Here is a 27974-nt window from a genome sequence, read left to right as displayed (position 1 = left end):
TCTGTGAAGTCCAACTATTCTAATGTGTTGTTCAGTGCCTTTGTCTCCTTACTTATTTTCTGTCTGGTTGATCTGTTCTTTGGAGTGAGTGGTGTGTTGAAGTCTCATAAAATGAATGCATTGCATTCTATTTCCTACTTTAATTTTGTTAGTATTTGTTTTACATAAGTAGGTGCTCCTATGTTACATGCATAGATATTTATAGTGGTTATATCCTCTTATTGGACTGACTGCTTTATCATTATATAATGTCCTTCTTTGTCTCTTGTTACTTTCTTTGTTTTGGAGTCTATTTTGTCTGATACTAGTACTGCAACTCCTGCTTCTTTTTCTCCCTACTAGTTACATGAACTATCTTTTTCCATCACTTCACTTTTAGTCTGTGTATATCTTTGGGCTTGAAGTGAATCTCTTCTAGGCAGCATGTATATGGGTCTTGTTTTTTTTTATCCATTCAGTGACTCTGTGTATTTTGATTTGTGCATTCAAACCGTTTACATTAGGTTGATTATTGATAGGTATGTACTTATTGCCATTGCAGGCTTTAGATTCATGGTTACCAAAGGTTCAAAGGTGATTTCTTTACTATCTAACAGTCTAACAATTCACTTAGTATGCTATTAGAAACACAATTTAAAGGTCTTTTTTTTCCCTCCTTTTTCTTCCTCCTCCATTCTTTATATATTAGGTATATCATATTATGTACTCTTTGTCTATCCCTTGACTGACTTTGGGGGCACTTGATTTAATTTTGCATTTGCTTAGTAATTAGTTGTTCTACTTTCTTTACTGTGGTTTTATTTCCTCTGGTGACAGCTATTTAGCCTTAGGAACACTTCCATCTATAGCAGTCCCTCTAAAATACACTGTAGAGAAGGTTTGCAGGAGGTAAATTCTCTCAGCTTTTGCTTATCTAGAAATGGTTTAATCCCTCCTTCAAATTTAAGTGATAATCTTGCTGGGTAGAGTATTCTTGGTTTGAGGCCCTTCTACTTCATTGCATTGAATATATCATGCCACTCCCTTCTGGCCTGTAAGGTTTCTGTTGAGAAGTCTGATGATAGTCAAATGGTTTTTCTTTTGTATGTGATCTTTTTTCTCTCTCTGGCCGCTTTTAATACTCTGTCCTTGTCCTTCATCTTTGCCATTTTAATTATTATACATCTTGTTGTCCTCCTTGGGTCCCTTGTGTTGGGAGATCTGTGCACCTCCATGGCCTGAAAGATTCTCTTTCCCTGGATTGGGGAAGTTCTCAGCAGTTACCTCTTCAAGGACACTTTCTATCTCTTTTTGTCTCTCTTCTTCTTCTGGTACTCCTATAATGCAAATATTGTTCCTTTTGGATTGATCACACATTTCTCTTAATACTCTTTCATTCCTCAAGATCCTTTTTTCTCTCTGTGCCTCAACCTGTTCGTTTTCCTGTTCTCTAATTTCTCTTTCATTTACCGTCTCCTCTACTTCATCTAATCTTTTAAATCCCTCCATTGTATGTTTCATTTCAGATATTGTATTCTTCAACTTTTGTACTCCTTGTTGAAAATTCCTCTATGAATTCTTGAATATTTTTCTGTAGCTCCATGAGCATGTTTATGATTTTTATTGTGAAATCTCTTTCAAGAAAATTTATGAGTACAGTTTCACTTGGCCCTATTTCTGGTGTTTGTGGGATTTTGGTTTGAACCAGGTTCCTTTGACATTTCATATTTGTATGTGGCACTCTCTATTGCCCAGAAGCTGTACTCTTTGGAGCTGCTTAGCCCCAGGAGTGATGGCGGGTGGCACAGGGGAGTGGTGCTGTTTCCTGTTGGGAGGAAAGAGCTCTTTCCTGCTTCCCAGCTGCAGTGCCTGTCTAGACTGCCAGGGCCAGTGGGCTGAGTGTGCAGGGAGAATCTCTGTGCTTTGCATTTGTAACTGCCATAGGCGGGGCTGCCCTCTGATGGCCTGGTCAACATCAGGGCAGCTGGTTTGTGAGCTGGTGCTCGCCTGGGGGATGGAGTGCCTGCAGCTCCTGAAAGTTCACAACCTGCTGGACAGAGGGTACCTGGACAGTTTTTTTCCACCTGTTCTTTCTCCTGAGCTGTGATCTCTGTGCAATCCTTGCCCCTTTAACAGCCCTCTTGCTGTTAGGAAGTCTCTCAGACCGCCTGCCTTTCTTTTGTCCCAGAGTGGTCCATTGTGGGTACATGTTATCCACAAGTGGCTGGAATCTCAGTCTCTTCAAGTATTCCACCTGTTATAGCTTTCCAACCTCAGTGGTCTCCAGAGCACAATGTAATGTAGGTTTGTGCTCCCAGAGCAGATCTTCATAGCTGGGTGTTCAGCAGTCCTTGGCTTCTATCACCTACCCACTCTGTTTCTCTTCCTTCAGTGAGCTGGGGTGGGTAAAGGTCTTGGGTCCCTTCGATTCACATCTTTGGTACTTTACCCTTTTCCCTGAGATCTGCTGTTTTCTCCAGGTGTCGGCAGTCTGCCATAGCCTTCTTTCCAGTTGCTGTTTCAGGATTAGATGTATTTGCTATATTTTCATATTATATGAGGTTTGGGGAGATTTCTGTCTCACTTCTCATTTCACCATCTTCAATCCTCTCGAAATTATTTCTCATTTCTATGTGTACCTTACTTTACCCCTGTGGATTATCTACACACTAGTTGATTTAATTCTTGGGAATTTATTGCATTGTGAACTGCTTTCCAGATCCAAATCTTAACTGGAGGAAAATTAATTTCCTGTTCAGGAAACAATGAGTGTCATTTTATAACACATTGTTTTCTTTCATATACTGATGTCCTTTTTATGTCCATTCAGCTTTTTTGAGCATTCATTAATGTTAGGCAGTACCTTAGATGTGGAAAATATTAAGATGGTATAGGTCGTAGACCCTAATAAAGGCAATGTCTTCAGTGAGATTGACTAACAAGCTTTTAATTACATTGCTATTAGATCAAACATTAATAGAAATTTTTTTATGTTGTTTTAGCATTTTGCCTTATTTGTAAAGCCAGTATTTTACAGTGTCTAAAACTATCAGAAACAATCTAATTTGTCATTTTTTTTTCTTTTTACATCAGGTTGCACTTCCTGCAGATGAAGATTATTTACCACTAAAACCTCGAGTTGGAAAAGCTGCAAAGGTCTGTACCTTGAGCTGTACAGTTTGTGCAGTTGTGTGAGTCTCCCATCTTCCTAAAAATTCTGAAGATAAACTATCAGTTGTGGTTTTTATACTATTCTGTATATATATATATATATATATAGCAAAAAAAGCTACCTGAAGTCAAATACAGTGAGAACTGAATCAGTAAATAACCATGCTGAAAACGAAGCACAATGTGATGAAATTTTAAAAAAAATTAAACTAATGATTCTCACCCTTTTGTGTAATGAAAATTATTAGCCTCTCTTTAGGAAAAAATGCAAGTGTACAGTAATTTTTGAATATAATTTTAGTTCAACAAGCTTCTAATGAAACCTAAGCTCTGATGTTTGTATAGATGGATTTTGAAAGTCTGTGTAGACCATACATGATTAACATAATTTTCCACGTCATTTTCTCTTAAGTAGAAAAAGGCAGAGTGGTGGAGTAAGCATGAACACTTGAAGTTAAATAGAGGGCTTATTCTGCTTCTGCTGAGTGAAATTAAATGAAGGACTTCACTTTTCAGATCCTCAGAGTTCCCATCCGTGAAAAGAAATTACACCTATTTTAGGGCTTGTAAAGATTAGTAATAATACATGGAAAATTTGTTGCACAGAGCCTTCCACAAAACATGTTCTTGATAAATGGTAATGACTATTGTAATAAATAGAGTGTATATGTAAGTATACTATAAGAATTTAAAGTTTAGGCAGCAAAATTAACTTCTGTGCTGTCTAGTTAACAATTTTTTTACTCTTCCTAGTTTTCTGAGGTGGATGGCATATTTTCTAAATACGATCATAAAGAAATGTTCCCTGAATATTTCTAGGGGTAGTGTCTCTGATTTTCCAAGTTGAACCAATGTTACTATGTTTTTTCATGCAGATACTCATATTTTGTTTTTATAGGAATACCCGTTCATTCTTGATGCTTTTCAAAGAGAAGCCATTCAGTGTGTTGATAATAATCAGTCCGTTTTAGTATCTGCACATACATCAGCAGGAAAAACTGTATGCGCTGAGTGAGTAGCTTTGTTTTTAAATGAAATTTTAGGTCTGTTAATACTTTGCTTTGTATATTTAAGTGCTCCTGTATTGGGTGCATAAATGTTTACAAATGTTATATACTCTTGTTAGGTTGACCTTCTTACTGTTACATTGTTCCCCTCTTTGTCTCTCATAAAACAGTCTGTGTTTTAAACTCCATTTTGTCTGATGTAAGTATAGCTATCCCAGCTTTTCATTTGTGTTTGCATGGAATATCTTTTTCCAGCCCTTCACTTTCAGTCTGTGTAATTCCTTATATCTGAAGTGAGTCTCTTATAGACAACATATAGCAGATCTTACTTTTTAAACCATTCAGCCACTCTATGTCTCTGTCAATTGGAGAATTTAGTCCATTTATATTTGAAGTAATTATTGATAGGTATGTACTTAATTGCCATTTTGTTAAATGTTTTCTGACTGTTCTGTAGTTCCTCTCTATTCCTTTCTTGCTTTCTTCCTTTGTGGTTTTAAATGAAATTTTAAGATGACTGTTTCATTGCTTACCTTACCCTTTAAAAGTTTAAATTTTTTTGTTTGATTTCTGCAAGTAAAGGCAGTTTTACTTTTTCCTTTCTATTTTGGATACCTTTAATTTCCTTCTCTTGTCTTTTTGAATTGGCTAGGATGTCCAGTGCAGTGTTGAGTAGGAATGATGAGAGAAGGCATTCTTGCTTTGTTTCTGATATTTGAGGGGAGACTGAATCATCTGTTACTAAGTATGCTGTATTATCTGTAGGTTTTTCAAAGATGCCTTTTATCAGTTGAGAAAGTTCCCTTCTATCCCTATTTTGCAGAATTTATATGTGTATGTATGTATGTGCATATGCAGTATTTACCTGTTGGATTTTGTCAGATGCTTTTTTTGTATCTGTTGAAATGATGTTTTTTTCCTTTTGTTCTGCTATGATGAGTACGTTGATTTTCAAGTAATAAACTACTTGGTCATGATGTGCAACGCTATTAATATATTGTTGAACTAGATTGGATAAAATTATAAGAATTTTCTCATGTTACATTCATGAGGGATGTTGGTCTCTAGTTTTATTCTAATGTCTTTTTCGATTTTGGAGTCAGAATAATGTTTCGTTCTCTGTTTTTTTCCTAATTAGTCTGGTAGAGATCTTGTATTGATCTGAAAGAACAAGTTTTTTATTTCATTTATTTATTTTTTTTCCTGCTGTTTTTCTGTTTTCTACTTTTTTGATTTAGGCTCTGATCTCTGTTTTCCTTTCTTTTTCAAATGAAACCTTTGGCTTCATTTTACTCTTCTAGTTTTTTTTTAAGGAAGAAAGGAGAGGTCATTGATTTGAGATCTTTTTCTAATATGGGTATTTAATGCTGTATATTTCCTTTTAATATTGCTGTCACTATATCACCAATTTTGTTGTGTTGTATTTGTTGTGTTTGGGGAATGTTTTTGATGTTTTCAGAATAATTTGGTACGTTTTGACATGTTTGATCCCAATTTCTATATGGCATCATTTTCCTTCTGCATGAAGAAACTCCTTTAACATTAATGGTAGTACAAGTCCCCTGATGAAAAATTCATTTCGTATATGTTATATTTCTTGATCTGTTTTGATTGAATGAATTTTCTCTTGTTATAGGTTGGTATTTTCCTTCTTGTTTGCATACTTCTCTGATGGAGTGTTTGGCTGTTTTTAGTTTCATCACTGACTTTCATTGGGCTTGATAGCTAACTTTTAAAAATTTATAACATTTTATTTCTATTACGGAGATATTGTAGCTTTCCTTTTAGGCAGCTAAATTAGGTACTTCTGAACAGGCTTTGTGTTTCTAAAATATATTTTACTTTGTCTTCATTTTTGAAAGATATTTTCACTCAGTATAGAGGTCTACATTTTTTTTATTTTAAGAATGCTTTTTGACTTGCATAGTTTATGACAAGAAATCCACTGTCATCCTTAACTTGTTCCTATGTAGATTATGTGTCTTTTTTTCTTGGCTACTTCTATAGTTTTTCTTTATCAGTGGTTTGAAACAGTTTATGATGGGCCTAGTTTTTTTCATGTTTTTTATGCTTTGTATTTGTTTTTCAGTGCTCCCCATGACTCGTCTCCTCTTTGTGTTTTGTTTTAGCTCTTTGTTAATCCCATATCTTCAGATTCATTAATTTTTGCTTCTGAATTGTCTAATCTGTCATTAATTCCATTCAGTACATTTTTAATCTCAGACATTGTAGTTCTCTTTGCTGGAAGTTCATTGGTGTGTTTTTTGTTTTTGTATTATTTTCCACTTCTCTACTTTTCTCCACTTCTTGAGCATATGGAATACATTTTAGAAACTGTTGATATGTCCCTTTTACTATTATTTTCGTGTATGTTATATTTCTTGATCTGTTTTGATTGATTGAATTTTCTCTTGTTATAGGTCAGTGTTTTCCTTCTTGTTTGCATACTACTCTGATGGAGTGTTTGGCTGTTTTTAGTTTCATCACTGACTTAAAGCAGTTTAATTATGATGTGACTTTCCATAGTTCTTTTCATGTTTCTTATGCTTGAATTTGTTGGGTTTCTCAGGTCCATGAGCTTATTTAAGTTTCCTCAAGTTTGAGAAAATTTCTGCAATTTTTTATTTCAAATATTATCTCTCCTTCTAGTCCTTTGGAGATTTCAGTTATTCTTATATTAAGGTAGACTTAATTAATTTGTAAGGTAAAGGCCAACTTCATTCTTTTTCATGTAGATGTCCAGTTGTCTCAGCACCATTTGTTGAAAGACTACTTTTTTCCCACAGTATTGGTACCCTTTTCAGTTTGGGCTTGGGGGCTAACTTTTAAAAATTTATAACATTTTATTTCTCTATTATGAAGATATTGTAGCTTTATGGAGATATTGTAGCTTTCCTTTTAGGCAGCTAAATTAGGTACTTCTGAACAATGATCGCTTGAAGAATAAAGACCATAGAGAAAAGAAACAGATAAAAATAGCACCAATCACCCAATCCTACCCTTTACCATGGCATGTCGATGGACGTATTTTATGAGTTCTGGAATATTTTTTTCCTTTGGGATAGTTAGGATTTATCTGTTCACTCTATATTAGTTACTTCTGGACTTTAGCTTAGGTGTAATTTACCTCTCTTCTCTTTGCAGAGAGAGTGAGGCTTGAAGCTTGAATCTTAGAGCATCATCCTAATAGTATCAGCCAATTGCAAAATAGTCTTAGTCTGTTTCCCAGTGTCAAATGCTTTAAGGTCCCATACCACCCCAGTTCTATCCAGCGTAGTACTAGGACTAAGTTCTTACTATTCTACTCCTTTTCAAAAGGTGCTGAAGTCAGAAGATAGTTTCCTCCCAAGACACAGAAGATGTTTGAATATTTTTAGTTCAATCATTTTATCTCAGAAAGCACACAGTATGTTTGGTCCATTATTTATTTAAAACCAACGTAAATAGTCATTAGAATTCTGGGCATTATGTAACTTTGCTTTCATTTCTTTACTACAAGAGGAGAGAAATTTTCAGTAGAGGAAATTTTCACATACACACTGAAACTTGCTACCAAACTCTGAGTTAGCAAACCATAAAGAGAAATTTGAGTTCACCAGGGTTATAGACACTTCTGAGAATCTGAAGAGGGCTACTGCAGAAAAAAGTCTGGTAGTTATTTAAAAAATTAAACACATAATTACCATATGACTGAGCAGTTCCACTCCTAGGTATCCTCAAAGAATTGTAAACAGGTACTCAAATAAATATTTGTACACCTAATGTTCATAGTAGCAGTATTTGCAGTAGTAAAAAGGCAGAAGTAATCCAAAAGTCCGTAAGTGGATGAATGGGTAGTGAAAGGTGATACATCCATTCAGTGAACTATTACTGAACCATAAAAATAGTGAAGTACCTACAAATGCTACAAGGTGGATGAATCTCAAAAACATGCTTAGTGAAAGAAACCAGACACAAGAGTCATATATTGTATGATTACATTTGTGTGAAATACCCCAAATAGGGTAAATGACTTAAAGCAGATTGGTGGAAGCCAGGGGATGATTAGAGGAGGACAGCAAGGAGTAACTGCTTAATGTTTGCAGGGTTTTTGGGCGATAAAAATATTTTAGAACCAGGTGTAGGGGGTGGTTGCACAGCACAGTGAATCTACTAAATGTCACTGAATTGTAGTCTTTAAAATGGTTAATTTTATGTTACATGAATTTCATCACAAGAAAAAAATCTAAGGTACATACCTGTATATACATACCAGATTTTAAAATTTCAGGGAGTGGTTCATGGATCTCAAATAAAGATTTCCCCTAGGAATTCAAGAACTTCAGGTAAACTCCAACTTTAACTGGTAACTACAGCAAGTATAACATTTTATTTGTAAAGCTGGTACTAGGATGAATATGTTGGTACTGAATTGTTTATCTGTGTAATTGAGTACTTTTCATAGCACTTCTGTTTTTTATACCATGTGAAGCTTTTTTAAACAGCATTATTAGTACACAGTTTACATACCATTAAATTCACCCATTGAGTTCAGTGGGTTTTGATAAATTTGTACAACCCTCCCAGTTTTAGATTTCCATTCATAACAATTCTCTTATATATGTGTGCATTCAGACCTTCTCCTGTCTCCAACCCTAGGCAAACACTGATTCTGTCTGTATAGATTTGCCTTTTGTAGGAATTTCATGTAAATGGAATCACATAAATATGGAGTTTTTTGTGTCCTTTTCCCATATAACATAATGTTTTTGAGGTTCATTCATGTTTTGTATATATATTACTAGTTCATTTCTTTTTTTTCCCAGTTTTTAAAAGCAGCTTTATTGAGATAGTCACATACTCTATAATTAAGCCATTTAAATTATACAATTCAATTTTTTTGTATATTACACATTTTTAAGAATTTTGGTAGAATATAAAAGCCATTTTAACCTTTTTTTTTTTGGTATCATTAATGTACAATTACTTGAACAGCATAATGGTTACTAGACTCCCCCTATTATCAAGTCCCCGCCAAATACCCCATTACAACTAGTTCATTTCTTTTTATTGAAAAGTAGTTCTACATTTTACAGATACATAACATTTTGTTATTCAGTTGTTAGGCATTTGAATTGTTTCATGTTTTTGGCTATTATGAGTAATACCAATATGAACATACTGAGGTCACATGGTTTTAATTTGCATTTCTTTGATGACTGGTGATGTTATGTATCAGTTCGTGTGCTTATCAGCCATTTGTGTTACCATGTGAAATATCTTTATCTGAGTCTTTTGCTGATATTTTAAATTGGGTTGTTGGTCTTTTTACATTTTAATAATTCTTTAAACTATCTTAATGGTATCTCTTGTAGAGCAAAAGACTGCATTTTGATGTTGAGCCTTTCAGTTTTTTCTTTTATAGGTTGATACACTTTCAATATCAGTACCTAAGAAATTTTTGTCTATTCCAAGTTCACAGATATTTTCCCTTATATTTTCTTCTTTAAGTTTATAGCATTAGCTCTTCTATTTAGAGCTGTGATTTCCTTTGTGTTAATTTTTATGTATGACATGAGGTAAGAATTAAATTATCATTTCATATATGGATATCTTAATTGTTGTAGTTGAAAAAAACCATCCTTTTCCACAGAATTTCCTTTGAAATATATTGACTGTTGTTGAATTTCCAATTGACTATCATCCATTCTGTTGATCTCTGTTTATTTTTACACCAGTACCACATTAACTTGAGCTTTAAAGTAAGTATTGAAATTAGGAAATGAGAGTCCATAACTTTATTCTTCTTAAAATTGTTTGGGCTTTTCTAGGACCTTTGCATTCCCCAATAAAATTTTAAGATTAGCTTGTTAATTTCTACCAAAAAAGACTGCTTGAATTTTTATAGGGATTGTGTTGAATTTACAGATTAATTTGGAGAGAATTGTCATCTTAACAGTATTGACTTTTCCAACTCTTGAACGTGGTGTATTCCTTCATTGTTTAGATAATCTTTAATTTCTCAGCAATGTTTTGTTGTTTTCAGTGTACAGGTCTTACACAAATTTTCTTAAATTTGTAAGTATTTTATTGTTTCATGCATCTGTTAGTGGCATTCTTCCTTAAGATGATATTTGAATTGCTGATAACTTGTATGTTGAAGTACAGCAATTTTTATACACTGATACTTTATCCTGTGACTTTGTTAGTGAACTTGCTTATTAATAAAGTCTAGTAAGTTTTTGTACTCTCCATAAGATTTTCCACATAGATGATTGTATTGTCTGTGAAAAAAGTCAGTTTTGCTTCTTTTCAATATTTGAGCCTTCAGTTTCTTTTCTTATTGCACTGGTAATACCCAGTACAATGTTGAATAGTGGTGGTGAGGGTGGAATCCTTCCCTGTTCCTTGTCTTAGAGGGAAAGCATTCAGTGTTTCACCATTAAATATGATATTAGCTGTTGTTTTTTCTAGATGCCCTTTTTCAGGTGAGGAAATTGCCTTCCATTCTTTGGTGGGAATAAATGAGCATTAAAAAAAACACCTGTTTGAATGGCCATTATCAGAAAGACAGGGATGACAGGTGCCATCAAGGATGTGGACAAAAGGGAACCTGTGGGCACTGTTGGTGGAAATGTAAAGTGGTTCATCCACCTTGGAAAACTGTATGGAGTTTCCTCAAAAAATTAAAAATACAACTACCAAATGATTCAGCAGTCCCATATCTGGGTATATATCCAAATAAAATGAAATTAGTATCTCACAGAGATATCTGTACTCCCATTATTCATAATACCCAAGAAATGAAAACAACCTTAATGTCCATCAGCAGATGAATGGATGAAGAAAATGTGTAGGTATGTACAATAGAATATTTGGCAATTAAAAAAAAGCGAATCCTGCCATTATGTGACAGCATGGATAGATCTTGAGAGCATATGTTAAATAAAGTAAGTCAGACAGACGTAAAATACTGTATGATCTCACTTAACATGTGGAATCTAAAAAAGTCAAACTTACTGAAACAAAGTTGAATAGCAATTTCTGGGGACTGGGAGATGAAGGAAATAGGGAGATGTTTGTCGTAGGGTATAAGCTTCTAGTTATAAAATAAGTAAAGCATGGTTACTATAGTTAACAGTCTATATTATATACTCAAAAGTTGCTAAGAGTAGATCTTAAATGTTGTCACCACATAGGCACACACACACAAATGGTAATTGTGTGAGGTAACGGAGATATTAACCTATTGTAATCATTTGCAATATATATTATATCAAATCATGTTGTATATCTTAAATTTATACAGTGTTACATGTCAGTTATATCTCATGTTGAAAAAAATATGTTGAGGATTTTTTTCTTTAATGTCTTGTATTTTGACAAATGCTTTTCAATCAACTGAGGCAGTGATATGGTATTTGCTTTTTATTCTGCTAATGTGGTATATTTCATTAATTTTCTGATGTTAAGCCACCCTTATATTCCTGGAATAAACTTAGTTATTTATGAAAGGTGATCATGTATATGTTGCTAGTTTCAGTTTACTCATATTTTGTTTTGTACTTTTTTTTTGCATTTTATCTTCGTAAGGGATATTGGTACATAGTTTTTTTTTTTTCATACACTGTCTTTGGCTTTGATATATTAATCCAGATTAATAAATTGGGAAGTGTTCCCTCCAGGTCTGTCTCCTTAAACAGTTGCTGTAGGTTTGGTATTTGTCCCTCTTTAAATGTTTGATAAAATTTACTAATAAAGCCATCTAAACTACCAAGGCTTTATGGAAAGATTTTTGTTTCCTAATTCAGTTTCCTTTCTTCTCGAGTCAGTTTTGATAATCTGTATCTATCTCGAAATTTCTTGACATAGAATTAGGTTATTGATTTTAGATCATTGTTCCTGTTTAATGTTAGCATTTCAAACTATAAGTTTCACTCTTAGTACTGCTTTAGATGTATCACATAAATTTTGATGATTATATTTTATTTGCAGTTCATTTTTTTTAAGTTTATTGGTTTCCTCTTAGCCTGTTTACTTTTCAAGTATTTGGTGGTTTTTCACATATTTTTCTGTTTTTCAGTTCTGATTTAATTTATTTGTGATTGGAGATGATTTCATGATTACATTTGCCTTTTATTTTTTAGTATACATCTCATATATTTACGGTCTTCTGTTATGTTTAACAAATAGTTTTTATTTATTTATTTATTTATTTATTGGCTTAAATTTTTTTTTGGTATCATTGATATACACTTACATGAGCAACATTGTGGTTACTAGATTCTCCACATTATTAAGTCCCCACCACACACCCCATTACAGTCACTGTCCATCAGCGTAGTAAGGTGTTATAAAATCACTACTTGTCTTCTCTGTGCTATACTGCCTTCCCTGTACCCCCCCACCCTTGCCTATATTATGTGTGCTAATCATAGTGCCCCTTATTCCCCTTATCCCTTCCTTCCCACCCATCCTCCCCAGTCCCTTTCCCTTTGGTAAGTGTTAGTCCATTCTTGGGTTCTGTGAGTCTGCTGCTGTTTTGTTCCTTCAGTTTTTGCTTTGTTGTTAGACTCCACATATGAGTGAAATCATTTAGTTCTTGTCTTTCTCCGCCTGGCTTATTTCACTGAGCATAATACCCTGTAGCTCCATCCATGTTGTTGCAAATGGTAGGATTTGTTTTCTTCTTATGGCTGAATAATATTCCATTGTGTATATGTACCACATCTTCTTTATCCATTCATCTACTGATGGACAGAAATAGTTTTTAGTATAGTATTTTAATTTCTCTTGTTTTTTTAGCTTTGAGTAATGTTTTAATAGTTAACATAGGGTCCTTTGTTTTTGAGAGGATAGTGTCTCTGAATATAGAATTCTTGGTTGACAGTTTTTTTCTTTCAACATTGCATAGTCATTCTACTAACATTTCAGTCTATTCCATTGTTTGTGATCAGAAGTCAGCTTTAATTATGTTGTTTTCTCATAGGTATAGTTTTGCTCTTGCTGCTTTGAAGACTTTGCCTTTGTCATTCAGCAATTTGATTGTTTCCAGGTGTGATTCTTTTTCAGTTTTTCCTGATTAGGTTCATTGTGATTGTTGGATCTGTGGATTGATGTCTTTTTAAACATTTAGGAAGTTACTGTCACTCTCCCCCCCAAATACTTTTCTCATTTTGGAACTTCCATTGAGACACTTGAGTTGTCCCACAGATCTCTGTTTATTTTCCTTCTATTTCTTTAGATTTGATAATTTCTATTAATCTCTCTTCATATTTACTGATAGGTTCTGCTATCTCAGATCCGCTCTTGAGCCCATTTAGTGTATTTTTCATTTCAGTTAGTGTAAAGTTTTCATTTGGTTATGTTGTTTCAGTTTGTCTATTGAGATTGCCTATGTGTTGAATCATGGTCCCATTTCCTTTAATTCTTAGAAAATAGTTTCCTTACATTTTTTGGACATGTTTCTAATATCTGTTTTGAAGTCTTTGACAAGTCCATCATCTGGGCCCACTCAGAATCAGTTTCTTACTTATGACTGCTTTTTTGGCCCTAAGTATGGATAATACTTTCTTATTTCTTTTTATATCTTCAAGTTTTTTGTTGAGAAGTGTGGACATTTTAGTAATATAATATAGCATCTCTGTATTATTTAATCTTTTATGTATGTTTCTTACAGTTCATAGTTGATCATGTTTGGATAACTTTAAATTGTTTATTTTACACTTCAGAAAATATGGTTGGAATAAATATTATTTGTATTAATCCAAGTAGGTTATGTACCAGTTGTGGGCAGGAACTGTATCTTAAACAAGGAGGATGTACCACAGTGCTAAGCTTAGTACTGATTTTGTGGTCTATTTAAATACTTGACTGAGTTTTCTTTAAAAAAACAAGCAAACAATTATACTGTGTTCTGTTAATAGCTTTGGAAGAACTTTTCCATAATTAGAACCCACCATAATTTCCAAACAAGGACTAATTTGATAACTATTACATTTTGGGAAAAAATACATATGATTAACTCATTTGTGAAACTCCAAAGATAATGCTTCATTTCAGTGTTACCTCATTGTTTATGCTCTAAATATGTATAAACTTGACAGGCAGAGGCTCTAAACTTTTGGAGGCCCATTTATAGAAACAAAGTTGTTTTACTTAGAAGAAATACAGTAACTATACCATTATTAATCCATTGGTATAAGTAATTAAGTTAAATTAACTCCAACAGACCACAGTTAAAATATTCTTGTCCATTTAGACCACTACACTTCAGATTTATCATAGTAATTATTATAATCACTTATCAGTAGTAAATAGAATATTAATGTTTTGCAAAGTCCATTTTAAATAGAGAAAATTCAGACAAATTTTATATAATAGAATTTTAAAGATCATAGAAGAAATATTTTTATAAATACTTCTTATTTGCTTTCATTTTTTAGGTATGCCATTGCACTGGCCTTAAGGGAAAAACAGCGTGTAATATTTACTAGCCCAATTAAGGCTCTGAGTAACCAGAAATACCGAGAAATGTATGAAGAATTTCAAGATGTTGGTCTGATGACTGGAGATGTTACTATTAATCCTACAGCATCTTGTCTTGTTATGACCACAGAGGTAATTTATATGATGCCTCATCCAGTTTTTCCTTTTTAATTAATATATCTATTCACTTAGAACATTTAATGTTTTATCACTTGCTGTATGTAGATAAAATGTAGTACTTTTCGAGTAAATCTAATTAAAAGGATTAAAGTTCATCTAAAAGAAGTAATTATATTGTAAATTACTAATATTGTTGTTACTTATCATATAATATAGATAATGATTATTTCCTCAAGGATTTTTAAAGGTTTATTGTCAGTGCCATGACAAAACCTTGATGGTTTTGTGTTTAATTTGAAGGATTTGAGTACATGGTTTCATATAAGCAGTGGCTCTTCCATAAGATTTTTTTTTTCTTTTCTGCATCTGAGTGTTGATATAAACAGGTAAATAACTTCTTTTAAAATGCTCAGTTGTATTTAACTTCTTTCCATAATCACAGTTGAGTTCTGCATATACTTGAAACACCTTATGTTTTGGACATGATTAGCTATTTTTACTGTACCAAGTACATTTTACATACCTGTATTTTACGCTTGTACTTGACAAGGATGTAGTACAGTAGAAAGTGTGAATTAGTTTATGGTCTGCAGAGTCAGCCAGAAGCATTGCTCACTTTTCATTTTGGTGCCCGAAATAAGTTTATTTTCCATTCTTAGAAATTTCTTTCATCTGTGGGAGATTTTAACTCAAAAATCAGGATAATGGTTGCCAGAAAGTCCATATTGTGAGATGAGGCCGAAAAAAAATGGGTACACAGTATAAGGTCCAGTGTTGGATAGAAGACAATTTTAATTTGCTCTCATATCCTGGGAATTATGGATCTGTGCATATAAGGAAGTGACTTCATATTTGAGATATATGGAGATAGAGGTGATGATAATTCCCTCCATGGACTATATATGATTACTGAGTTGAGAAGTCATTTATTTTGGTCTTATCAAAAAAAGAATATTTAATGTATGAAATATATTTAAAATATATAACAACCTAAAATTGTTTTAATGTTTCTGTTAAAAAATAATTCCTTTTGAAAGGGATAAAAAGGCATAGACTTCCAGTTACAAAATAAATTAGTGATGGGGATGAAAAGTACATTGTAGTGAATAAAGTTAATAATATTGTCCTAACTTTGGTGACTACACTTACCATGGTGAGCATTTTATAATATATATAATTGTTGAACCACTATCATACATCTAAAACTAATATGTCAATTCTTCTTGAGAAAAATGTAAGTAAAAATTTTTGTTTAAACTAAAAAAAGGAATTCCAAAATGCTTTATTAAAAAGAAGAGCTTTTGTTATGTCAAAAGATGGAAATATCTTCTGTTCTTTCTTTAGATTTTGAGAAGTATGCTGTACAGAGGTTCTGAAGTTATGCGAGAAGTTGCTTGGGTCATATTTGATGAAATTCATTACATGAGAGATTCAGGTATATTCTGCCATGTTGAGATTGTATGCCATGTATTTTCCTTAAGAATGGCAGTGGGAAGTTTGAATAAGTAGTTGTTAAATTTTTCTTTTTAATTTTCATATGGCTAGAGTTCTAGTAAACTAAATTGTGGATAAGATGATACAATATCTCCAGGAGGATCTGATTCAACTGCAGCTTCTTAAATAGTAACGTTTCATGGGTAAAAAGATGTAAATTCAAAGAAATGGAATTAAAACTAGTTTGCTTTTAATAGAGATTCTCTAATATAATTGTTAAAGAATTTCTAAAATGTCTAGTCTACCAAGTTAATTTTCTTGATTTTTCTTGTTTCAATTTTTTTAAGAACTTAAGAAGTACATGTTTATGGTAAATAACAAAATGGGGATTATGCAATAAAAATGAACAAAAATAATATCTATTTGAACTATTACACTACTATAATGGGAAAGTAAGAGTACTTGGAATTTTGGGTGGTACTGGGAGGCTAATATTAAACACATTTAAAAGTTGTATGTTTAATATGTGCACACTTAAAATAAAAATATTTAAGCTAAAAGCACAGCGTTAATCTATATTTATAGAGAAAAGTAATACAGTGTAATAATTCATTTACCCTAAACATTTCAGCCTTCCCAAATTCGTAAAATTAAGTTCTGAGCAGTGTTGTTTTGGTCTTAAAATGACAAATCCTATACTGTTCATTTGAGGGGAAAACACACTGATTTTCTTTTTTTTTTTTTTCCATTTTAATAAAAACTGACTTAGAGTTTTGCTATTCATCAAATCTATTTCATCTCTAAAGACCATGAGGGTAATTTGGATGAAAAATTCCTTATGGTATAGTAATAGTATTTCCTCAGAATTTGTTGACCATTTTCTATAAGCCATTAATTTTCACTTCTTAAAATGAAATGGAAATACTATTCCCATTATCATAGAACTCTTAAACTGTTTCAAAAGTATTCAGTCTGGAGAGTTGCTCTTTATAGACTGTTACTTAAGAGTGTATTGTATTTATAGTGGGTCAGTCTACTATCTCTCTACTGGATAAATTAATGGTGAGAACTAAAGTCATGTTCAGTAAGGGTCTGTATAGCTAAGAATATTCTTGTAAAGTGGTCTGCATTTCTAATTATTGAGTTTGAGAGAAAATAATTTTTGTTTATTATTTTCAAATAATCGGTTACTTGTCAATAAAGCAATACTGAATTCCACAGAATATTTATTTGTTTCTTTCAGAGCGTGGTGTGGTATGGGAAGAAACTATTATTTTGCTTCCTGATAATGTCCACTATGTCTTTCTTTCGGCTACGATTCCAAATGCCCGACAGTTTGCTGAATGGATTTGCCATTTACATAAACAGGTATTTCCTTTTTCTTTTTTTGATGTCTTCAATATTTTAAATGTTACAGCTTGGCTTTACTATGACCTATACTTTGTTTTCACTGCTTCTTAGAATGAGTAATTCACTTTAATGTGAAACTACTAAAATCAAGCAAGCCTATAAAAATGAACTTACTAACTTTTCTACAGGTGTGGGTTTCTGAGTCCCATCTGAAGCCCAATATATCAAAATCTTTGGAAGCAGAGCCTTGGAAGCTCTAACTTCTAAAAGCCCCCAGGCTGATCCTGATGATATGCTAGGTTTGGAAACTACTACATTTACTCAGAGAGCCATGAATATACAGTAGAAAATTTCCTCTAAAACCTCAATTTTAGGAAAATGTTAGGTATCTCCTGAGCATGTGATTTGATTTTTCTCATGTAAACACAAACTTTTTACAGTGTCCCTTTTGCTTTTCTAGTCCAACTTTAGCAGGAGTATAGGGCCTTAAAACAAGCATTTGTTCATGTGTACTATATTTATTCTTAGTATTTTCCTGCCATTAATTTTCCTTTATACCAGTCTTCACAGACTTCTATTTGTTTTTAAGCTCTCTAATGGCTTTTTTTGTTTTAACACCATGTTGCGTCTATAGGATAGAAACCCAGTGTTATCTTCTGGAGGAGATAGGTCAACCTGCTGCTTTAGGAAAGCCTTGAAAACCCCTCTGGGGCACATAAGTCCCATTTTACTACTGGGTGTATTCTGTGTCACCATACAACTGCTGAGTAGAAACGGGCATGTCTTTCATTATGGCATTGCCAGGTACAGGGTATGCATCCAAGATTATTATTGAACCTCAAGTCATGTACTTGGCCCTGATTAGGGAATTGGTAAAATTGAACAGTTAGTCTAATTTGATAGACCTAATTTTGTCAATGCTCAATGCACAATCATTAATCCATCTCAAGCCTAATTCTCATCAGTCTCCCATCTTCTGAAGTATAACGAACAAGTTCTTACATGGTGAATGAATTCTCACATAGTGAATAAGTTCTTACATGGTGAACAGTACAAGGGCATTCATCACAGAAACTTTCGGTTTTGATCACACATTATCAATTATAAACAATCAGGTCAGATATGAATATTCCTTTGATTTTTATACTTGATTTATATGTGGATCCCACATTTCTCCCTTTATTATTATTATTTTTATTTTTAATAAAATGCTGAAGTGGTAGGTAGATGCAAGATAAAGGTAGAAAACATAGTTTAGTGTTGTAAGAGAGCAATTGTAGATGATCAGGTGTGTGCCTGTAGACTATGTGTTAATCCAAGCTAGACAAGGGCCTTAAAACATCCATGGATGCTGATTTCTCTCAAAACGGGGGGTGAGGTTCTAAGCCTCATTTTAAGGTGTTTTTTTAAAAAGCTTTTTTGTTTTTGAAATGTTGAATTCATAAGTTTATCTCCCCAACACCTTTTAGGTAGGTCAAATACACAGTATTATTTTGAAAAAATGAAATATGCTTAATATTTTTTCTTTTTTATAGCCCTGTCATGTAATATACACAGATTATCGGCCTACGCCATTGCAACACTACATTTTTCCAGCAGGGGGAGATGGCCTGCACCTTGTGGTTGATGAAAATGTAAGGGATAACTTGTCATTCTTATCTGTCATATTTTGTTGTTTATACCTGCTTTTCCTTAAGCTAGAGAAGAATGGTATACTCTTTTTTCCCTTAGGTAGCTTTATGGTCCAGAGTTGTTCGTTTTTTGTGTGTGTTGTGTATTTTTATTTCAAGAATTATACTTAAGACTTGTGTTTCTCTTATACTTGCATTAGATTTCCCTTCTTTCCCAGTATTTTTAAATACCTGGAGAATAGGGCTCTGGGCATGTTTCATATATCTTATAGTTCTCTTTTCCCAGTTTTCATAAATCTTTATCACCTTTTATTACCTCTTACCGCATAGAATTTTGAAACTATTTTAGTGACCTTTGTTCTAAAATTACTATATTGTTTTTGTTACTTGAGAAAGCTTTGTGATTGAGGTGTGAAAAATATTTGGGTTATGGTTAAGTATTAGTGAGCTTACATAGAAAATTGTCATTGATTCCAGGGTGACTTCAGAGAAGATAATTTTAATACTGCAATGCAAGTACTGCGAGATGCTGGTGATTTGGCCAAAGGAGATCAGAAAGGGCGGAAAGGAGGAACAAAAGGTAATTTGGAAGTTCGTTTTGAAAAAATGTTACATGTAAACTGTATTATCAAATAACATTTTCTGTATTTCTATTTAACTCTTTTCCCTCAGGAAGCTATAGAAAAATGTAGAATAGTGTATGATAAAAGTGGACAAATAAAGGGTTCTCTTTTTCCTATATGACATTTATTGAGGTACAGTTCACATACTATACAATTTGCTCATTAAAGTGCACAAGTCAGTGGTTGTTGGTACATTAACAGAATTATGCAACCATTACCAAAATCAATATATATATATATTGGTATTTTTTATGTACAATTACTTGAATAACATTATGGTTACTAGACTCCTCCTATTACCAAGTCCTCACCACATACCCCATTACAGTCACTGTACATCAGCGTACTAAGATGCTACAGAATCATTACTTGTCTTCTCTGTGTATATTGCCTTTCCCATGTACTGCCCCCCACACATGATGTGTGCTAATCGTAATGCCCCTTTTTCCCCCTTATCCCTCCCTTCCCAGCCATCCTCCCCAGTCTGTTTCCTTTTTGTAACTGTTAGTCCATTCTTGGGTTCTGTGAGTCTGCTGCTATTTTGTTCCTTCAGGTTTTTCTTTGTTCTTATACTCCACAGATGAGTGAAATCATTTCATACTTGTCTTTCTCCACCTGGTTTATTTCACTGAGCTTAATACCCTGTAGCTCCATCCATGTTGCAAATGGTAGTATGTGTTTTCTTCTTATGACTGAATATTCCATTGTGTATATGTACCACATCTTCTTTATCCATTCATCTACTGATGCACTTAGGTTGCTTCCATTTCTTGGCTATTGTAAATAGTGCTGTGATAAACATAGGGGTGCATATGTCTTTTTCAATCTGGGCTCCTGCATTCTTAGGGTAAATTCCTAGGAATGGAATTCCTAGGTCAAATGGTATTTCTATTTTGAGCTTTTTGAGAAACCTCCATACTGCTTTCCACAATGGTTGAACTAATGTACATTCCCACCAGCAGTGTAGGAGGGGTTCCCCTTTCTCCACATACTTGCCAACATTTGCTGTTGTTTGTCTTTTGGATGTTGGCCATCCTAACTGGTGTGAGGTGATACATCATTGTGGTTTTAATTTGCATTTCCCTGATGATTAGTGATGTGGAGCATCTTTTCATGTGCCTGTTGGCCATCTGAATTTCTTCTTTGGAGGAGTGTCTGTTCAGCTCCCCTGCCCATTTTTTAATTGGATTATTTGCTTTTTGTTTGTTGAGGTGCATGTGCTCTTTATATAATTTGGATGTCAACCCCTTATCAGATCTGTCATTTATGAATATATTCTCCCATACCAGAGGATGTCTTTTTGTTCTATTGATGGTGTCCTTTGCTGTACAGAAGCTTTTTAGTTTGCTATAATCCCACTTGTTCATTTTTGCTTTTGTTTCCCTTGCCCGGGGAGATATGTTCATGAAGAAGTTGCTCATGTTTATGTCCAAGAGATTTTTGCTATGTTTTTTCCTAAGAGTTTTATGGTTTCATGACTTACATTTAGGTCTTTGATCCATTTTGAGTTTACTTTTGTGTAGGGGGTTAGAAAATAATCCAGTTTCATTCTCTTACATGTAGCTGTCCAGTTTTGCCAACACCAGCTGTTGAAGAGGCTGACTTTTCCCCATTGTATATCCATGGCTCGTTTATCGTATATTAATTGACCATATATGCTTGGGTTTATATCTGGGCTCTCTATTCTGTTCCACTGGTCTATGGGTTTGTTCTTATGCCAGTACCACACTGTCTTGATTACTGTGGCTTTGTAGTAGAGCTTGAAGTCAGGGAACGTAATTCCCCCTGCTTTATTCTTCCTTCTCAGGATTGCTTTGGCTATTTGGGGTCTTTTGTGGTTCCATGTGAATTTTAGAACTGTTTGCTCTAGTTCATTGAAGAATGCTGTTGGTATTTTGATAGGGATTGCATTGAATCTGTAGATTGCTTTAGTCAGGATGGCCATTTTGACAATATTAATTCTTCCTACCCAAGAGCATGGGATGAATTTCCATTTACAATCGATATTTTTATTCAGATATTATAAACCTATCATAAAAGTAACCATATTCACAGATTTGTACAACTTTTTAAATTACACAACATTCTCATCAACTCAAAAAGAAACCCCATACCTATTAGCAGTCATTCCTCATTTCCCCCCCACTCCTCAGCTGTGTACATTCACTAATCTGCCCTCTGTCTCTATTTTCCTTCCCTGAACATTTTGTATAAAGATAATCATAATATGTGTGTCTTTTGGAAATGATTTCTATCACTTAGCATGTTTTGAAGGATCATCCATGTTATAAAGTTAGTACTTCATTCTTTTTTATGGTCAAAATGACATTCCATTGAATGAATGTACGTTTTATTTATCCATTCATCAGTTGATGGACATTTGGGTTGTTTCCACTTCTTCATTTTTATTAATAATGCTACTGAAAATATTTGTGTTCTTCAAGTTTTGTGTAAACCTGTATTTTCTTTTCTCATGTATGTACATAGAAGTGGAATTGCTGAGTCATGTGGTAATTCTATGTATAACCTTTTCAGTAACTGCCAAATTATTTTCCTAAGTGTCTGCACCATTTTACATTCCCCCAAGAAGGGTACAAGGTTTCCGCATCCTTGAGAATACTTACATATTCCATCTGTTTGATTATAGTCATCCATTGGTACAAAGTGATATCTCAATAGGGTGTTGGTTTACACTTCTCTTGTGGCTAATGATCTGTTGAGTATCATTTTTATGTGCTTTTTAGCCATTTGTGTATCTTTGAAGAATTGCCTATTCAAATCCTTCACCCATTTAAGAATTAGATTTCCTTTTTGTTGTTGAGATACGAGAAATGTTAATGTATTCTGGTTACTTGACCCTTATAAGATAATGTGATACACAAATATTTTCTCCCATTCTATCTTTTCACTTTACTCTCGGTGTCTTTTTAAGTACAATAGTTTCTAATTTTGATGATATCCAGTTTTTCTGTGTTTTTTTCTTTTGTTTCTAATTCTTTTGGTATCTTACCTATGTATTTTTAAAGAGTTTCATAGTTTTAGGTTTTACATTTAAGTCTGTGATCCATTCTGGTTTGATTTTGGAGTATGGTTTATATACTCTTTGCAGGACCATCAAATGTGTTCAAGATTGTGAAGATGATTATGGAAAGAAATTTTCAACCTGTAATTATTTTCAGTTTTAGTAAGAAAGATTGTGAAGCCTATGCACTTCAGATGACCAAATTAGATTTCAATACAGGTACTATATTATATCTACAGTTTCAGTGTTATGTAAAAATGAGTGTACATGAATGTATTTCTTTAAGACATTACCTGTTGAGTATTGCTAGGGTATGCAGTTCACCTTACAGTTACAGTAGTAATCATCACATCTGTAAAAGCTCTAAGAAGCCACTGACGATTTTCTTCCTTCCTTGTCTTCTGCTTTTATTGGAACATTTAAGTATATTGTTCTGTGTAAAATCCAAAGAACCCTACTGAGAAATACTGGAAGCTCATTAGTTATTGTGGCTTTTTATCAGACTACTTCAGGAGGTGTCTTGGTCAGACCACCTTCTGTGTAGAAATTACTGGACTTTATTCTTCCAGAAATCCAAACTGGGAAAACTTGCCCATTACCTAACTGTGGTATAATTTTTTAATACAGATAATTTCTATCAAATTAATAAATTATTCCATATATTAACTGTAAATGTAACTTGCCTGAAGTCACACAACTTTAAAAGTCATACTTGCCAAAAATTGTAGCATGCTGAGTACCAGTTTATCTGTTCAGTCCATTCTTATACGTATATAATCCTGTATAGTGACTAGTAAATAATCAGTCCTACAAAATCAAATTTCAGTTGTATAATTTTCTTTAAGGCACAGAACTAAATCCATGCATTTTAAAGCTTATTTTTACTTATCCCATGGGTAAAATAACAAATGACAGGTAACCCACATAACCTCCCAAAGACAGGAATGTTTTATATTTTATTTGAGTGAATTGCTCAGCTTAAAAATGTTTTCTTACACTTACCAGTGGTGTATTTGCTTAATGTTGCAGGGTTATATATTAATTAATTCAGCAAATATTTATTGACTGCCTGTTACTGGATAGAAACTGCAAGAAGGCAGTATAATAGTTAAGAGCACAAACTTTGGGATTACTGTTGTAACAGTTAATATCAGTGCTTATTTATTATTTGCTTTAATCCTCACTTTCCTCAATAGTAGATAATAATAATCCCTGTGACCTATAGCTCTTAGACTTACATATTGTACATAGTGTATTTAGTGTAGTTATTGTTACTAGTTGGGTAAAATAGTAAGTACATTCATCATTTAATTCTGCTATATAGTGTTTTGAAAGGCAGTGCATTTTATTAAATAATTACAAAGTAATTTTATGTCCTTTTCCCTCTGACCATCTTAAATACTGAGTCTTCTTATAGACTCATTCTTTGCAATGTGTGAAGTTTGGTGTTGGTGACTTAGATATTTATGTACCTCTGGATTTTCTTAGATGAAGAAAAGAAGATGGTCGAAGAAGTATTCAGTAATGCAATTGACTGCTTGTCTGATGAAGATAAAAAGCTCCCTCAGGTTTGTATTTAATGTCACCAAGTATGGATATTAATAGGTAGCATATATTTGCTTTGATTTCTGGTTTTGTAACTATATTGCCCTGTTTCAGCACTACAATAAATACGTCTCATTGTGCACTGAAATGATACCTTGATTTATATTTTACTTTTTGGGGGTGGGAATGAATTCATTTTTTAAATTTTTTATATTGAGATGTATATACTAAAATGCACTAATCTTAGTTTACAGCTTGGTGAATTTTCACATGTTTATATACTCATGTAACCATTTCCCAGATCAAGATATCAAACCTACTCTATATATAATCTCCCTTCACCTATTTTGCCCATCCCCCTGCACCCATTCCCTGTGGCAACTGTTCTCTATGTTCGTGAGTCTATTTCAGTTTTGTTCTTTTGTTTTGTTTTTTTAGATTGCGCATATAAGTGAGATCATACGGTTTTTCTCTTTCTCTGACTTCATTTCGTATAATACCTTCTGGGTCCATTCATGTTGTCACAAATGGCAGGGTTTCATTCTTTTTTATGCTTAATATTCCATTGTATATATGTACCACATCTTTTTTAATTCATTCATCTCTGTCAATGGACATTATGTTGTTACCATATTTTAGCTATTGAAAATAAAGCTGTGATAAAGAGAGAAGTGCATATATCCTTTCAGATTTGTGATTTTGTTTTCTTTGGGTAAATTCCCAGAAGTGCAGTTGCTGGGTTATACAGTACTTCTATTTTTAGTTTTTTGAGAAACCTCCATAGTGCTTTCCATAGTGGCTGCACTAATTTGTAATCCCACCAGCCTTGTGTGAAAGTTCCTTTTTTTTCACATTCTTGCCAGCACTTGTTAATTTATTGTCATTTGGGTAGTGGCCATTCTGACTAGTATGAAGTGATACCTCATTTTGATTTTGTTTGCATTTCCCTGATTAGTGATGAGCATGTTTTCAGGTGTCTCTTGGCTATTTTGTCTGTCTTTTGAAAAATGTCTATTTTCTGCCTGTTTTTTAATCGATTATTTGGGTGTTTTTGGTGTTGATTTCTTTATATATATATATTTCTTGTATCTTAGTCCCTTATCAGATATATCATTTGCAAATGTATTTTCCTAGTCAGTAGATTGCCTTTTCATTTTGTTAATGGTTCCTTTGCTGTGCAGAGGCTTTTTAGTTTGATATAATCCCATTTTATTTTTTCTTTTGTTTACTTTGCATAGGGAGACATAACCAGAAAAAAGCTGCTACTGCCAGTGTTCAAGAGTATACTGCCTATGTTTTCTTCTAGAAGTTGCGTGGTTTCAGGTCTTATATTTAGGTGTTTAATCCATTTGAGTTGATTTATGTGTATGGTATAAGACAGTGATCCATTTTCATTCTTTTGCATGTCCAGTTTTCCTAAAACCATTTATTGAAGAGACTGTTTTTTCTCCCTCGTATATTCTGGCTTCCAGTGTCATGTATTAATTGACCATATAGGTGTGGGTTTATTTCTATGCTCTCTCTTCCATTCCATTAGTCTGTATATCTGTTCTTGTGCCGGTACCATGCTGTTTTGATTACTGTGGCTTTGTAATACAGTTTGAAATCAAGGGAATGTGATACTCTAAGCATGTTCTTCTTTCTCAAGATTTCTTGGGCTATGTAGGGTTTTGTGGTTCCATTCACATTTTGGGATTATTCACTCTCCTCTGTGAAAAGTGCCTTTGGTATTTTGGTAGGAATTGTGTGAGTCTGTAGATTGCTTTGGGTAGTATGGCCATTTTAACTATATTAATTCTTCCTATCCATGGGCATGGCATGGCTTTCCATTTAATTGTGTCCTTTTCGGTCTCATTCATCAGTGTCTTATACAGAATACAGGTCTTTTACTTCCTTGGTTAACTTTATTCCTGGGTAATTTATTCTTTTTGATGTGGTTGTAAATGCAGTTGACTTCTTAATTTCTCTGTTAGTTCATTGCTTGTGTATAGCAATGAAACAGATTTCTGTATATTGATTTTGTGTCCTGCGAGTTTACTAAATTCATTCATTTATCAGGGCCCTGTAGAATGAATGTAGAAAGCTTTCTTTCTTAAATTTTTTTGGCATAGTTTGAGAAGGATAGGTATTAACTCTTCTTTAAATTATTGATAGGATTCTTCTGTGAAGCTATCTGGTTCTGGACTTTTATTTATTGGGAGTTTGTTGATTACTGCTACAATTTTGTTTCTAGTAATCTGTTTAGATTTTGTAATTTTTGTTTAGTCTTGGGAGATTACATATTTCTAGGAATTTATCCATTTATTGCAGGCTGTCCAATTTATTGGGATATAACTTCATAGTAATCTCTTAATCCTTTACATTTCTGTGGTGTCAGTTATAACTTCTCTTTCATTTATGATTTTCTTTATTTGTAATTTCTCTTTTTTTCTTGATGATTCTGGCTAACAGTTTAACAATTTTATCTTTTCTAACAACTAGGTCTTAGTTTCATTGTATTTTTTTTTAGTCTTCTACTCTGATCTTTATTATTTCCTTCCTTTTATTAACTTTGGGCTTTATTCTTTTTCTCATTCTTTTAGGTGTAGGGTTAGATTGAGATTTTTCTTGTTTCTTAAGGTAGACTTGTAATGCTATAAAGTTTCATCTTAGAACTGCTTTTGCTGCAGTCCAGAGATTTTGCATTGTTGTGTTTTTGTTTTCATTATTCTGCAAATATTTTTTGATTTCCTCTGTAATTTCTTTGTTGACCCATTGGTGGTTTGTTTCAGGGCTTAATTTGTATTTTGAAGTTCTGAAAAAGTGACCAGGTAAGGTTTACTGGCTAAGGGAACTCTGCTCTGGAACCTAGTATGGTCTGGAAATTCCTGCTTCTTGTTCCTAATACTACAAAATTTTAATGCTAGTTTTAAGTCACTGTGTTTCTTAATTCATGAGGCTACTTAACAAAATCATAGCCCACACACCTTATGAAAATCATGTGTTCAGTGACAAATAAATGTTTATTTTGCTTTAATCCAGGGTTTTTTTCCCCTTTGACTGTTGGAAGTGCCTGGGGAGTTTTAAAATATAGTGCTCCCTGGGTACCACTCTGTAAGATTTTGACATATTTGGTCTGGTGTGTGTCCTCATCATCAGTCCAATCTAATATATAAAAGTCTTGTTTTGTGAAAAGAAAAAAATGAGAGGTCATACTCTGTTATAAGACTGCAGTAGCAGTCTTTGTATTTAAAACACTATTTAATTTATAAAATTGTTTTGTAATTTTTCCTTCCAGCTGAATTACTAGTATCTAAGAGCTGAAGCATGTCTTTATGCATCTATTATGCTAGCCCACTCTAATAGCGTTAATGAGAATGAACTCAAGTAATTTGTTTATTGTTAGATGAAGTGCATTTTCATGTTAAGTATGCCTTTCACATTTAAAGTTTGCTAGGACAGAATTATATTGTGTACTGAGTTTAATAATCTGGGAATATGGGGTTTTGCATTTATTCTGAAAAGGTCATATATAAAGCATTATTAAATAGCATTCTTTTTTGATTAACCATTTTTCTTAATTTGGTTAGTTTAATATTTTTAATTTTCCTTTTTTTTCAAATCATTGTTATTTTACATTACTTTA

At 33.2% G+C, this 27974-nt stretch overlaps 1 protein-coding gene across 4 annotated transcripts in view; it reads left to right on the top strand.

Annotated features, from left to right (window-relative positions):
• Positions 1-27974, top strand: part of MTREX (Mtr4 exosome RNA helicase) — a 131603-nt gene that overhangs the window by 24237 nt on the left and 79392 nt on the right. For 3 of the 4 annotated variants that reach the window (XM_017641047.3, XM_037022312.2, XM_073236287.1), the window contains 9 exons: positions 3073-3135; positions 4049-4161; positions 14582-14756; positions 16089-16179; positions 17422-17546; positions 19064-19162; positions 19637-19739; positions 22892-23023; positions 24293-24372. In XM_017641047.3, coding sequence (XP_017496536.1) covers positions 3073-3135; positions 4049-4161; positions 14582-14756; positions 16089-16179; positions 17422-17546; positions 19064-19162; positions 19637-19739; positions 22892-23023; positions 24293-24372 — 981 coding nt within the window. The remainder of the gene's footprint in view (positions 1-3072; positions 3136-4048; positions 4162-14581; positions 14757-16088; positions 16180-17421; positions 17547-19063; positions 19163-19636; positions 19740-22891; positions 23024-24292; positions 24373-27974) is intronic. The other variant, XM_073236288.1, reaches the window with a different exon arrangement.

The sequence above is a fragment of the Manis javanica genome, chromosome 1 (genome assembly GCF_040802235.1).
Source record: "Manis javanica isolate MJ-LG chromosome 1, MJ_LKY, whole genome shotgun sequence".
Classification (NCBI taxonomy): domain Eukaryota; kingdom Metazoa; phylum Chordata; class Mammalia; order Pholidota; family Manidae; genus Manis; species Manis javanica.
The sequence above is the reverse complement of the archived record's forward strand: the minus strand, read 5'-3'. Positions and strand labels throughout refer to the sequence as shown.